This window comes from Micropterus dolomieu, linkage group LG20, assembly GCF_021292245.1.
Source record: "Micropterus dolomieu isolate WLL.071019.BEF.003 ecotype Adirondacks linkage group LG20, ASM2129224v1, whole genome shotgun sequence".
Classification (NCBI taxonomy): domain Eukaryota; kingdom Metazoa; phylum Chordata; class Actinopteri; order Centrarchiformes; family Centrarchidae; genus Micropterus; species Micropterus dolomieu.
In genome coordinates, this window is record NC_060169.1 from 5615245 (window position 1) to 5629477 (window position 14233).

At 39.7% G+C, this 14233-nt stretch overlaps 1 protein-coding gene across 2 annotated transcripts in view; it reads left to right on the forward strand.

Moving 5' to 3' along the window:
- LOC123958845 (protein kinase C-binding protein NELL1-like) overlaps positions 1-14233 on the forward strand; it is a 282963-nt gene that overhangs the window by 54027 nt on the left and 214703 nt on the right. For both annotated transcript variants that reach the window (XM_046032522.1, XM_046032521.1), the window contains exon 4: positions 11269-11439. In XM_046032522.1, the coding sequence (XP_045888478.1) occupies positions 11269-11439 (171 nt within the window). The remainder of the gene's footprint in view (positions 1-11268; positions 11440-14233) is intronic.

Sequence of the window (14233 nt, forward strand, 5' to 3'; positions counted from 1 at the left end):
AACTGAAAAAGAAAAATAACATCAAAAAATTATGCTTACTTGCTCGATTTTAATGAAAGGAAAGGCTACTTAGGCTAATATATCTGGGCCATACTAATATTTATTTAACTTCAAGAGAATATTTCCCATGTTTCCCATGTCCTTTTATAGCCTGGCATACTAATTAATGTCCAGACCATCATCATATAATCATCATAATAATAATAATAATCAAAGAAAACGTTCTAAGGGAAGTAAACAAAACATCCGGATATCGAGCTTAGGGGCAGCCAAACAACAACGAAAGGAAAGGGCATTAGCCTACTTAGTAGGTTCACTGATGTCCTGAGGGAGGGAACTGATCTTCTCTGACCCAACTGCCCCATCGTCCGAGCCCAGCAAAAGGTCCAGATTGGGGCTGTTCGCAAATTTTCCTGCCTCCTCTGCACTTTTGAACAGCATAACTTCTTTTCCGATGGTTGCCTTGAGAGTTGCTGGATGTAGTAGAAAATTGGCGATGGCCTTTTATGCCAGCCTGTTGCGGATCTCATTGAAGGCCTTCCTTCTGTGTGCCGTGTGTTTGCTGTAATCCGCAAAGAAACGCAGCTCTTTACCCTCATACATGATTGGTTCCCCCCGTCGGGCTTCTCTCAGTATATCAGTATCTCTAGTACTGTATCGCAGACATTGAAAGATCATAATTCGGGGATGGCCAGTATGATTTCCGCTGTATATTCTGTGGCCATGTTCTAGATCAAGTGGCCTATCCTTGAGAGCAGGTATCCATAGCGAGAGAGGGGTTGAAAGAAACTTCAGTACATTACTGCCCTCTGCTCCTTCCTTCAGTCCGCTAATTCGAACATTGTTCTGCCGTGCCTGGTCCTCCTGCTCCACCAGCTTCAGTGTGAGTCTCTCAATTTGGCTATGGCATAGATCAGGTGAGGCCTTTTTGTTCTTTTGAAAGTGTACGTAGTTATGGAAATGCACTTCTTAAGCTTTATATCATTTTCTTTAGTCTGTTCTTTCACTGCATTCAGACTGGTAGAGGGAGCCGACAGTTCTGATCTAAGTGTGGAAATACCTTCCGAGATGTCGGACTTCAATTCCGTTCGTAAATTCCGGATCTCTCCTTGCAATGTTTCAGTAAAAGAAGCCGATTGTTCACTCACGGCAGTCTGAATAACCTCAAGGATACCTTCAAGCTTTGTCGGAGTGCGGCCTAAGCGCAGCATTATTCAAAGGCAAACAGCACGGACCATATGAGCGTAATGTTTGTTGGTAAATCAGCAGTCCTTAAATCCGCCAATCGACTTTCCAACAGGTTCTATATTATGACCTCTTCCTTATCCGCTGTTTCTTTTTAATGCATAATTTTTATATCCAGATTTATTGGCTGTTTGAAAGAGTTGAAGGCGCTCAGTGGCGTGCTGCCATTGTCACCCTACCATCAACCCCATAGATTTTGTAACTTTTTGTCAATTTTCTCAAATTAAAGTTTTGGCAACTCATCAGAAACCGTTGAGCCAATTGTTCCAAAACTTTGGCAGGATAATCTATGGACTTGATAGATTGATCTAAAGCAGGGGTGGCCAAACATTTTTAATTGTACAGGTCAAAAAAGGCATTCATTCACTATGTTCTGTCTTTTTGGTTCTGCCATGTTAAATCAACTGAGGTACATGTTTTCCTCAACTAGTAATCTATCATTGTAGGCAGGGTCTAAAAGGCAGGCAATTATTGTTGTTTGTCTGACAGTTTTGAAATGTTTGTGCTAAATGAAGGAATAACATTCAGCTCATTTAGGCTTCATTCAATGTGAATTATGTTGTCATTCAATGTTCAATATAATTAGACAAAAAGCATGTAGATTAAAGTATAAATAGACAAAAGTATCACAGTTTCGCATGTGATGTCACTGCCAGAAGTTGTGAGAAGGTGTGTGGAAATGTCTTTCTAGTGGCACAGTCAGTAAATCACCTTCTCTGGGGAAACAAAGGTCCAGGATTTGAATCATCAGGTGGCCAACCTGGTAATTCATGCACGTGGTGTGTTTTAATGTGCTCATTAAGAAACTGCTTGGTCAGGTAACTGATCAACAGAGCATCAGTCTATAGTGATGACCACGATAATTTACTTCAAAGACAATCAACAGTTTTGCTTCTTTTCAATTAAATAAGAAACAAGCGTCAAAATGCTCACAATCTGCTTACACCCCTGTTTTTCCTTCCTATGAGGAAATCTGTCTTCCAATGTGTGGGGGGTAAAAATGGGTCTTTATATGCAAACCTGGTGATTGCCATTGTGTGAAGCCATCTGCGGTTTCCTCTAGGTAGCTCAGCAAGATCATGACTTACCCTTGGTGGTTATGGTTGTGAGTTTGAGCCCTGGGTGATGCAGAATAAACATGCTAGGCATTGTGATGTGTGGATTAGAAACACATGACATCAAAGTTTTAATGATAATTTTGGTCTGCACAGTTCTGCTGATGGACCCTCCTGTATTTCTTATTTGTCTTCCTTCTCTTCCTTTGTTCATCTTCCTCCTCTTCCTTCTCAAAATTCTTGGCCCAGACTCACTGCTGTGCTGCAGCTATAATTACAGCCTTTGTTCTGTAAGTTATGTTCTACTGAGCTTTGCCCTTAATCATTCTTGCTGGAGTGTGCAAGCCTTGGCAAAGGTGGATATAATTGCATACCTGTTAATAGAACAGATAACAGTACTGGAAACTGGAGTGTTTTTTTTTTTTTTCCACTGTTAAAGTTGTTAAGTTAAAGCTGTAGTAAATGATTGTTTGGCCTCTTAGAGGCTAAAGAACTCAACACGAACGTGACAAATCCACAGCTGTTGCATATCACGATCTGTGGTACATAGCACTCAGAGTTGTCTGTGTCCACTTAATGAGTGTAAGTCCATTATTAACTGATTTTAACTCTGGTTTGGTTTCCACCAACTTCTGACAAAAATATTAAGCTGCTGGATGTTCCACTTTTTTAACCTGCTAGTGGTTCTTGCTGCTGTGAGGAACGATGTTGTTGAGTCGTGAGACTGAACCATTTACATGGGCTGTAAAACCATAGTTGTGAGCTAAAAGCGGCTAAAAAGTGCCATAGAGCTTTCAAATTCCCTGCAGTCATCCATTGTTGATTTGGAAAATATTGATTAGTAGAGCCTTAAGAAGGAAGTTAAATATCAATAACTGGTTAGCTGTACCACATACAGTATGTCAGAGGAAAAATTGGTAGATTAGGCTTGACAGGAGAACCTGGATCATTCAGATACAATTTGCAAACAGAACATGAGGCACCCATACTGGGCCACATGAAGCGCTTACATCCTGAAATATAATTTTGACATCAACTGTCTGTGTTTTGTTTTTGACGGTAACCTCACAGAAATAGAGGCAGAAACTGACAATGTTGAGCAGTGCAGCTCTACATCTGCTGAAAAAGGCCATAGGCAAGGAACCCTGGAGAACATCATGCCCACAGGAAAGAAATTATTTGCACAGTAATGGCTCACTTTCAACAAAAAGGCAATCTTAGACTCTACCTGCCTCACACTTCCCAGAAACCTCCACTGTGTTGTTAGTTTGAATGACAGTATCTCCCCGACGCCCCTGAGACAGCCAGACCCCCCTCTACCTGTCCAACAGTCATCAGACCCCAGAGACCTTCTCTAACCTCTTGGCTGCCCTCCTCCTTCTCATAAAGGAAAGAGCACAAAAAAACTGTCTGGATCTATTTTTGAGTTTGATACTGAATAATGCCAGGAACAATATCCCTATATCAAAATACCTTTCACCTGAAGATTGGCATCAGGTGATACTGTTGGGTTCTGAGATTGGTTTTATTTACTCATTTACACCCTGTAAACCAGTGAATCTACCTTCTGTGGCCTGCACATTAGCTATTTATACTGACTGTGTCACTGCACTGATGGACCTCATCCCCAAGAACCAGAGGTGGTCTGCCTCACACCGTGCTTTGCTGATAATGTCACTCTGCACACACTCCAAACTGTGAATATTAGAACCGATTTCTTCCTGCTCGTCACATCCCGTTGATCTATATATCTCAAGCTGGGCTCAGTTGTTAAAGTTACAGCTACTGTATCTGCCATCACCCTCTAACCTGGTGAGACCATCTGCAATATCCAGAAACTTCCATCAAGGGTGGTTTTCACGTGACCGCTGAAGCACAATTCCTCACAACCAATCCCGGTCACATTTTCCAGGTCAGTAACTGAAGGCATTGGTGCATTTTCCATTGTAGTATCTGGTTTACCTCCTTTTCCTCCCATTCTACGGACAAGCTCCAGAGTGTTGACCTCCCTATTGAGCAGATAATTGGCTGTCAGCTGCCCTCCATAAAAAAGCTGCATGACACCGGTGGTGAAGAAAAAGGACAGGATGATATACAGCTAGCCTTGCACTCTTGGGCAGGCATTCATTTTCAAAACTTTTCTCTTACAGATGATGCCAGAGCATTTTGATGAATCCTTGTCACCTCAACAGCTTCTTCATAGAGCTGTCACCAGTCTCCATCTCAGGAAAGTCCACCTGCTACCTTGCCCCTGTGGCTGTTTATTTATTACTCAGCAGTTTGAAGCACCATCTCTAATGCTCTCAGCACACTTATAATACCCTGAAGACGATGGAAAGTATTAGCATTAGAATTCTTCCTATGTCCCACATTATGAATTATGAATATAGATATATTGTCACTGGTGATAAGTCATCTTACTGTATTTCTGTTGCTATTACTTTAGAACAGCGGTGTCCAAACTTTTTAGGCAACACACCCCCTTCTACATCTTGACTGGGTTGCTGCACCCCCAAACCTCCTTTCTCTCTAGGTTTGCCTATATAATATAATAAGGTGTGTGTTTTGTGTGCGTGTGTATTGTTTAACTTTTATTTGCTCAATGTCCCGCCCACAGCCCTATCTGATTGATTGGTTACATGTTGTGAATAATAGCGTATATATCAACACTTTGCTCCAGTGAGCAGCGGAGCTGTGTGTTGAAGAGAATGCAGATATTACTGAAGGTGCAATAAACATCTAAATATGATGATCTGTTTTTGTGATGATAAGCAGCGCATAGTCTCCGTTACACCAGTGAACACGCCCGAAGTCACAGCCACGGGGTTTCACTCGGTGACCCTCTTGAAAGTGACTGCTTTTAAATCAGTCGCTCTCCCCTTACTCACTCACTGCCCTTAGACACAGCATGCATCTGTCTTCTTTTCACTGCAACTCTGCATCGCGATGTAACGTTAAATATTTATTACATTAAAAAGTAACAGTGGCAGAAAAACCTTTTCTCATACTGTGATGGTTAAACTTTGCAGTCAATCCACAGTTCACCTGCGTGCCAAACCGTGCGGAGGGAGGTGGAGGGGTTTTTCATGACAAAAAAAATACGTTTCTAAACATTGCCCCTCTCCATATGATCCATATGAGGATCCATATGAGGATTTGTAAGTACAGTGCGGGTGGCTCAGCCTGAAAGAGAGGGGGGGGGGGGAGGTAAAGAGGTGTGTGAGTAGCAATTTCCTGTGAGCTAACTATAATAATAACAATTTTTAATAAATTTTACAAAGGAAAGTTTTCAATTCAGGTTTTTATTTCATGAAAAATTCCAGAAAAAAAATAATTGTTGTATTTATTACACTACTACACCACCATTACATTCTTCCTGTCGCGCACCCCTTAGAGGCAACTCACGCACCCCTAGGGTTGCACGCACCACACTTTAATTGCTGCTTTAGAACATAGCTGCTAGATTAGCTCTGCTTAGTTTATATCACAATAACATTGACATGTGTCCTTGAGCAAGACACTAAACCCCTAGTTGCTCCAGATGCATGCAACCTCTGACTTGTATAGCAATTGTAAATTGCTTTGGATTAAAGCGTCAGCTAAATGAATAAATGTTAATGTTAACATGCCTCCTAAAGTATCTTTGCTACCTGTCAAGAACAATATTCATCTTGATATCCTGCCATTTTCTCAGGTAAACCTAAATTCTTTTAGATTGATCTTAACAGCTGCTGACTGTAAATATATATATTTAACAGACTCTGAGAATCAAATCAATATTCTCCTCTAACTGTCCACCAAAAAGAGAATAAGCAGATTAGGTGATTGAGCAATTTGGTAGTTGGAACACTTGGAAGTAAATTTTCAGAATATATTAATTCTAATTCAGTCACCTGGACTTCTTAGTTGACACTGGTATGGACACTTTATGGACAGAAAAAATGTATATTCACATAGGATTTGCTATAGTTGTGATGCAGAAAATCTCCTTTTTACCTGCAAAGTCCCCATTATCTGTAGAAATGGGTCAAAAAGTTGTGGAGCAACTCTTTACATTTCCTGTTATGATATTCCATTCCATTCACTTGCGATTCTTTTGTCCAAAGTGACTTACAAAGTGCATTCAAACTAAGGAGCAAGGACTTCATATCATCCGAAATTGAGAGTGTATCCCTTGTAAACAAAGTAAAAGCATGTTCACTGTTACAGTCCTGCAGCTGAAGATGGGCAGTGACTCTGCTGTCCTGACTTCAGTGGGGAGCTTCCTCCACCACTGTGGAGTCAGAGCCAGAGAATATGAGATATGTTTAATATGGAGTCATATAGTCTTAGTCACAGAGATTTGCTTTTCATTGTCGTGTGGTTTACTAGAAATGAGAAGAGAAAGCGGTGTCCCAGTTTAGGGGTTTTGTCCTCTGAAATCCATATACTTAGACAGAATGCATCATAATTGGCCAAGAAACCTTTTCCTTTTGAAGGGATGCCCCCTGTGCAACTTTTTTGTCCAAATTTGGAGGACACAAACGGTGTTCCCTTTGCAGTGCTCCATATCCTGTTATCCTGTGTGGTGGCCATTGTTTAACGGAGTGATTAGGTGATCCTGATCAGTTCATACAGTTATAAATGGAACCTGCCTAAATTCAAAACAAAGTTTGGCTGCTTATTTCAGAGAAAATAAAACTTATTCTCACTATACATGTCGCTTTGTTTGATTTGATTTAAATAACAATTACGTAGTTTAATCCGTAAAATTTTGACACTTCTTTGTTCCTTTGATCTCATTCCTGTACATCTTTTCAGGTGTATTTTTTTGTTCAGAAAACAGTGGCCTACGTAGTAGCCCAGTTTTGCTATCCCATCAAATCGAAACACATTCTAATCATAGAGGATACTCCCTCTACCAGGGCTAGCCAAAATCTTCCAATTTTCTTTGATATGCAAACATGAGTTTTTCTCCCTGAAAGGTGTGGATGCTCACATTAAGGGCCTGTTAGATCTACGCAGTTGCCATTAGTGAAAAAGCAGCTTTGTAAAATGCTGGTTATGAAAGGATCAGCAATGAAAAGAAAGCCTTTAAAATGGTGATCAGGCTCATTGTTTATATTTTGTACAAAGAACCACCAACACAGATATGTCATTTTTAGTGTCTGTCATGCTACACAGTTTGTTACAAATGGACTGCCTGCCAATAGATTATTCCCCTTCATTAAATATGCTGCAATGTGAGGATGCAATAGCTACCACTAAATGCTTCATAAAATAAACGCTGGCTGTGAAGTGGAGTTAATGCCTTTGATGATTATTTCATGAGTCAAATCAGGATAACTGTGTTTCTGTTCGTTCAGTGATTCCAGTCCTTTCGAAGCCCTGAGGAGGCTTCCATCAGTAGAAGAGGCAAAGCTGGAGAGCTCTTGTTCTCGTTTTACTCCTCATTTGCTGCAAATGATTCTTCTCCAGCTGTCAAGTATCAGCAGCTCTGTCTCCTGCAGCATGATGGAGATGAGCTGTCAGGTGGTGCCCAGCACAGGGTTGTTGATGTATTCATTTAATTTCAGAGCGATGTATTCATTTAATTTCAGAGCGATGGCCAGCCATACCCATACTGACTCTGCCTCCATCTCTTTCACACACACGTAAGGACGTAAGCATCCAATACTTAATGCAAATGCAATTTAGTGTCGTCGGAAAACATTTCCCTGTGATGCTTGTTAATTTACTGTATAATAATTGTTTTAGTATTAACGCAGCCTGCTGTGTGGGGGACTGATGGGCTGTCTCTCATCTTCTTTTTCTTTCTTTTGTGTTTTCTTTGTTACAACAATGAATTTGTTCACCTTCATTCTCGGTATTTAGAATGAATATGGCACTATGATACATTTCTTATTGAAATGTATCAACAAACATTTTGGCAGTAGGGGAGTTACTCAGCAACTAAAGGTGCATTATTGTGCATAAAAATATCTTTCCAAGGCTTTGGGAAAACAGCACATGAAAGTTGTGTTTATACATGTGAAATAAGATATTTGACTAGTAAAATGTTTGTGTCTGTTAGATGTGATTTTTCACATTTCACATGTGAAGTATCTGAAAATCATATGTGCATGGACCATATGAAGTATTCACATGTGAAATGGTCCGCATTTGATAAACATGTGAAGTGTGTTTCATGTGTGACCTTAACATGCACTGTTTTTGTTTGGGAACTTTAAACTAGATGGAGTTCTAGTGGTAATGATAAAAATCCCAAATAAGAACATTGTAGTCACCAAGGTACTTTAATCGCTGAGATCTTGGAACACAACAAAATTCCTAAAAAGAAGTCTGATAGGGCAAGAAACACAAGATCAGACGATGTCTAAACAAACCTCCAGGTTAGCAGAACTTGCAGTATATAGGAGAGAAAACAGAGGTGAAAAATACAATGATAACCTAAACATTTTTGTAAACATCCATCAACCAACTACCTGTTTCAAGTTTGACTAACTGTGCTTAATGTAATTGTGCACACTCGGTTTGCCTGTGAAATGAGGAATTATTAACAGATAACAGTTTAGATAATCTGGCAAAACTATTGTTTTGTTTGTTTCCAAGCTGTCTAAACATCTGATTTCTTACGTTCTTTGACCCATTAGACTTTTTTGTAGCCATGCTGATGCATTCCCAGATCTCAGCAATTTGGTGAATACAATGTTATGACATCCTTCTTTTAAGCTTCAGATAATATACTGTTGTGCTCACATCATAATATCATGACTTTGAGCAGCAGGCAAAAGACATCAGTTTTAATTTGTGCCTGGTCAGTGTAAAAATTGGTATGTCTTGGTATTTTATCCTGTAACGTGTTCAGCGATTGGTTTGTGTTGAGTTCTTATGGCAAGATGGCGCCGCTCAGGGCAGCCGTGGTATTTCGTTGCGCTCTGTTTTGTTTTTGTTTGTTAACTTTGCATTCTGCTGTGATACCCGGAGGAGGGGAAGGAGGTCCGGTACGCTGGTGCGACTGCGCTGAAGAGGAAACCGGGAATATTTCTCTCTTATGTGCACTCACTGTGCAATAAACTGGCCGAACTTTATTAGTGGGAAGACTTTTATTCATCTTCTGTTCTGTGCTTCAGAGACGTGGCTGTGTGGATCAATTCCGGACTCTCACTCCCCTCTGGTAGGAGGCTGTGGTCCATCAGGACCAAAACTTCTCGCCACAAGAACAGTTTCTTTCCAGTTGCAGTGGGCTTCCTCAACAAAGCCCGGGTGCCCACTGTCACTGACTCTCATGCCCCCCTTCCCAAACACATACACACTCCTGACCCCACACTTTCCAACAATGCTGAACTGTGTTTTATGCTCATGTTGTGAATTTTTGCACATACTTGTCAGCATTGTATTGTAATTTTTGTATACTTTTAAATTTTTTTGATCTCCTTACTTTTTATATATTTGTATTTCTATTGATGTTCATGTGTACAGTAACCACCAATTTATGCCAAGGCAAATTCCTCGTATGTGAAAATGTACTTTGCAATAAAGCCAATTCTGATACTGATTCTGATTATTAGTTCTTCTCAGTTTCATTCATTTTTCAAACAGGAAGATGGATATATCTGCTGTCCGACATTCTCAATTTATATTCTCTGGAGTGGGTCCACTCTCCCTTTCCATAAATATGCATGAGAGCTGTTGAGATTTGGTATTGAATGGGCTTGATCCTTGTATGTATTTGTGTGTTTCTGCACCTGAATATATTTTAATAGTCTTGGTTCTGGGTATCTTGGGGTTATTTTAAGAACTGTGTCACTTACAGTATATTTTACGTGTGTGAAAGTGTGTGTGCTGAGGGGCCGGGGGTTCCAGGGTTGGGGTCATTTGCAGCCGCAGGGAAGCTGAAATGTCATGACTGGTTGCCTGCGGCTCTCAGGCTGCTGCTGTCTGTGCCTGGCTGGCTCTTAATTTAGCGTGGCTGATGAGGGTGAAGAGTAGAGCCCACATGGTGCTGAGACGAGCTGCAGGTCGAACGCCTGCAGTGACATCACCAGTGCGAAGATATTGGGTGAAATTGAGACAGAAATATCTTTCTTTTTTCTGTCTGGTTAGAAAAATTGACAGGAATCTTAACCCCAATAAGCTTATACTAAGAAACCACATAAGTAGCTGTTAGTTAAAGCATGAATTCACTGTTCTTATTCTACAAGTTATTATTGTTTGACAGGTGGGTAATGACAGTGTGTGTATTCAAGGGTTAGGATAATGTGGCCTTTTAAAAAAAATATTGGATAAAATTGATTTCCTACAGAAAGATTGTCCATGTGATGAATTATATTCAATCCCTCATTTTTATTGTAAATATATTTTTGTTCTGCTAGAAGGAAAACCTTAGTTTGTAAAAGATTAGTTTGAGTATTTGGTTAAAACTGTCTTTAGCAATATGTACCATTAAAGGATGGATATCCATTTTCGTTGTACTTGTGACAATGATGATAAAAGCATTCTGAATTCTGACTTTCTATTCAATATTAATTAATATTATATGAAATTAAGTCTTTAATGCTTCAAATTCCATTATTTATGTCCCCTCCACTATTAAAACTTTGTAATATTATTGAAAGAGACCCAACACTTCCCACCATGAGCAAGCACTTGGCGACGATGGCAAGGAAACCCCCCATTTAACAGGCAGAAACCTTGATCATGATTGGCATTTTTGCTTCATAAATGACTTAAAACATTAATTGATTATTCAGATAGGGGCATTACTTTTCTGTTTGACTAATCAATCGGCTTTTTGTTTTTGCACTAGTTCGGGGATTTTCTAAATCCCACTTCAAAAACTTTCTCACTCATTCAGGAATAAAAATTTATTTCACAAACCTGCTTTGTACAAGACCCCCTACCCATTCTGTGAGTTTCTTTGCACTGAACAGAGACCTTGCCCAAGAAACCTAGCGAGTCTGACCTCTGACATCCTCTTTCCTTGCAGTTACTTTGAGCTGGAGAGCAGCAGGGTGAGAGAGGAGATCCGCTACCACTACCGCTTCAAAGGCAAGCCGCGCTCTGAGTCCTTCCCGTACCGCCTTGCTGACGGCCAGTGGCATAAGATTGCTCTCACCATCAGCGCCTCCCATCTACTGCTGCACGTTGACTGTAACAGGTAAAACACATATGCCACACACTGAACACCTTGATATCTTTGTCACAAGTGGCTGTACTGATTTATTTTACCACGCTCCTTTGAAGCAATACATCTAATGAGCTGTCTTTGTTTATCAAAGTAAATATTTGTTCGCAACTGTCTCAGTTCGGATGACAGGCTGTTAACAGTGCTTACAATGAAACATCCAAGGACGAATTAATGTGCACACACAACACTGTACAAAAAAGGATGTCTGTTCAGCTCACACAGTTCCATAATGAAGTGGAAGGTAACAGTGATATAATCGCCTCGTCGCTTGGGCAGTGAAGGCCCCTTTCTAAATAAGTACTCAGTCAGAGCTGATCTATAAACATGCGTTTCAGCTGTAACAATCCTTCTCAGTCCATCCTGAGAGCCAGGAATGCATCACTTGTCCTTCTCTTAATACAGTTGCTAGACAGACAGAATGAACAAGAAGTGTAGATTTGAGTACCGGTAATTTTCTGTCACTTCTGCTCGATTTAAAGCTGTATGATGCACAGAGGATTGCTTTGTAGTATTGATTCTTCCCAGACGCCTTTTATACCCATCAGGGTGGTGGTTTGTTGATTAATTATCGCCGCAGTGGCTGTCTGTCAGATGGGACTGTAGAAGATAAAAGGGAGCGTGTTATTAGGGATAGAACATCAAAACCTAATTGGACAATATTGGAATTAAAACCTTTTTGCTTGCTTACTGTTCTTTGGGTGAGAGCTGAGTTAATTAAGATATAATTAGATTAAATAAGTTGGTTTAGTGCCATGTATCAATGGTTGGTGGCTGTGAGTGGTATAAAACTGAAGGTTGATATTAAGCTAAACTGTTTGAAGGGAAGTTGACACTGACTGTTTTTAACCTTAAAACACCTTTTTATCGAATCACCTCCTTGTCTGACCAATAGATTCTGGATAAAACAGCTCTGTCATCCTATCTCAAGACTTACTGCTTCTATTTTAGTATTTCCTTCGTCTCTTTTATCTTGTTTTTATCTCTTATGTGTTAGTTTTATTTCTGTGTCTATTGGAAATTACTCATTTAATGCTTTTCTCAGTACCTCACATAACAAGACATTATTGGACTGACTTATTATCAGCTGATCCATTACCAGCCCTTATCGGTGATGTTCAGATGCAGTTTTCAACCAACAGTGGCACTTTAGAGGTGTGTTACACCTGAAAAATGTTGTTTTTCATAAAGTAGGTGTTTTTAACCAGGTAACCAATGCAAGTGGTCAGTTGCAGTTAAACTTACTTATTTTCCTTTATAAATACATAGAGAGGATATAAAGATCTTTATGCAGAGCCTTTCTTGAGAGAAACTGAGGCAAGTGAGTGTGTGGATGTCATGGTTACCAAGCTGCTCCCACCATAGTTGTACTGGGTCGTACAGAAAGGTCAACCACCTCATCTGCAGCCACTCTCAGCCCTGATCACGTTTACCTGACTGCATTTCAACATGACCTGCAGTACCAATCACTGCTCGCAATACCGGTCATTAGAGAAATAACACAGCATTTTAGCCCCATATAGTTTAAAATACACTTTAAAAACACAGCAGCTAAACTCTTTATCTACAATGTTTATTCAGTTTGGCACTGCACATCATAACTGTAAGGGCAATGACCTCTGCATTATAAGCTCAAATCCTTTAACATCACTAATGCCAGGTACTTACAGGAAGCTTATAAAAAAGGGATACAAAAAGTCTCTTAAAGTTTGGATTGCCTAAAGGGCTGTAAAGTAAACCCAAACTATATTTACTTTCATTTGATACTGACTTTTCAGTATGTGCATGTTTTTCATCCTTAATTCTCAAGCGATAAAGCTTGTAATTTGATGCTTTTATACAGCTGATAAACACTGCAGTGAGCAGAATATGCCCAGAATTACCAATCAGGCTTTCCCAGGGGGCACTAATGAGGATAGTTTATTATGAGGACTGTATTTCTATTGGTTACAAAGAAATGCAGTTGCCAGATTGTTTTTTGATTTGCATGCTGATTATGCACAAAGTTTCAGTTTGTTTTTCAAGGTTTTTGTAGAGAACTAATGCAGATTAAGTAATTCCCTACATATTTAGAAGAAGAGATCCAATTGTATTTGTTCCCTAAGATGTTCTCCCTCACTACTTTGACCAGTAAGTAATTTCAGCTTTCGTGGCAACTTTGCACAATGGAAAAAATATAAAAGAAAATACAACCCAGAAATCATAGAAATCATATCCCTGCTATTCTGATCACTTCACTTGGTGGTAATGATTTCTCCATTCAAAGCAAATTGGCAGACCCATTAGCCTTGAAATTTAGAGCAATTTGATTTATGCACTGAACAGCACTTTATTGATTTCAAGTCTCATTAAATGGTTTTAAGTATCTGTAAATGTGAGATGGTGCAGTTTATCCTCACATCTTCTGGGGACTGGAGTTTTTTTGGCCTTGACAGCTCCTGCTTTTGTTGTTGCCTGTTTCATAACCAAACTGTGTTATACACAGACTGATGTGATTAGGTGGGAAAATGTGACTGAAAATGAATCAGCAAGGCTATTTCAATAGCACATTTCATACACAAAGGCAATTCAAAGTTCCTTACATAATGCATTAAAACATAAAATGAAAGGAAAAACACAAATTAAAAGAATGGAAAAGTTACGAAAAAAGACAAATATAGGGCAAGATGGTACGTAATGAATATTAAAGTTTCAGTCAAAGGCAATGTTGAACGTAAAAGTTGATGACAGTCTATTATCCTTTGTAAGTTTGTCCAGCTCTGTGTTG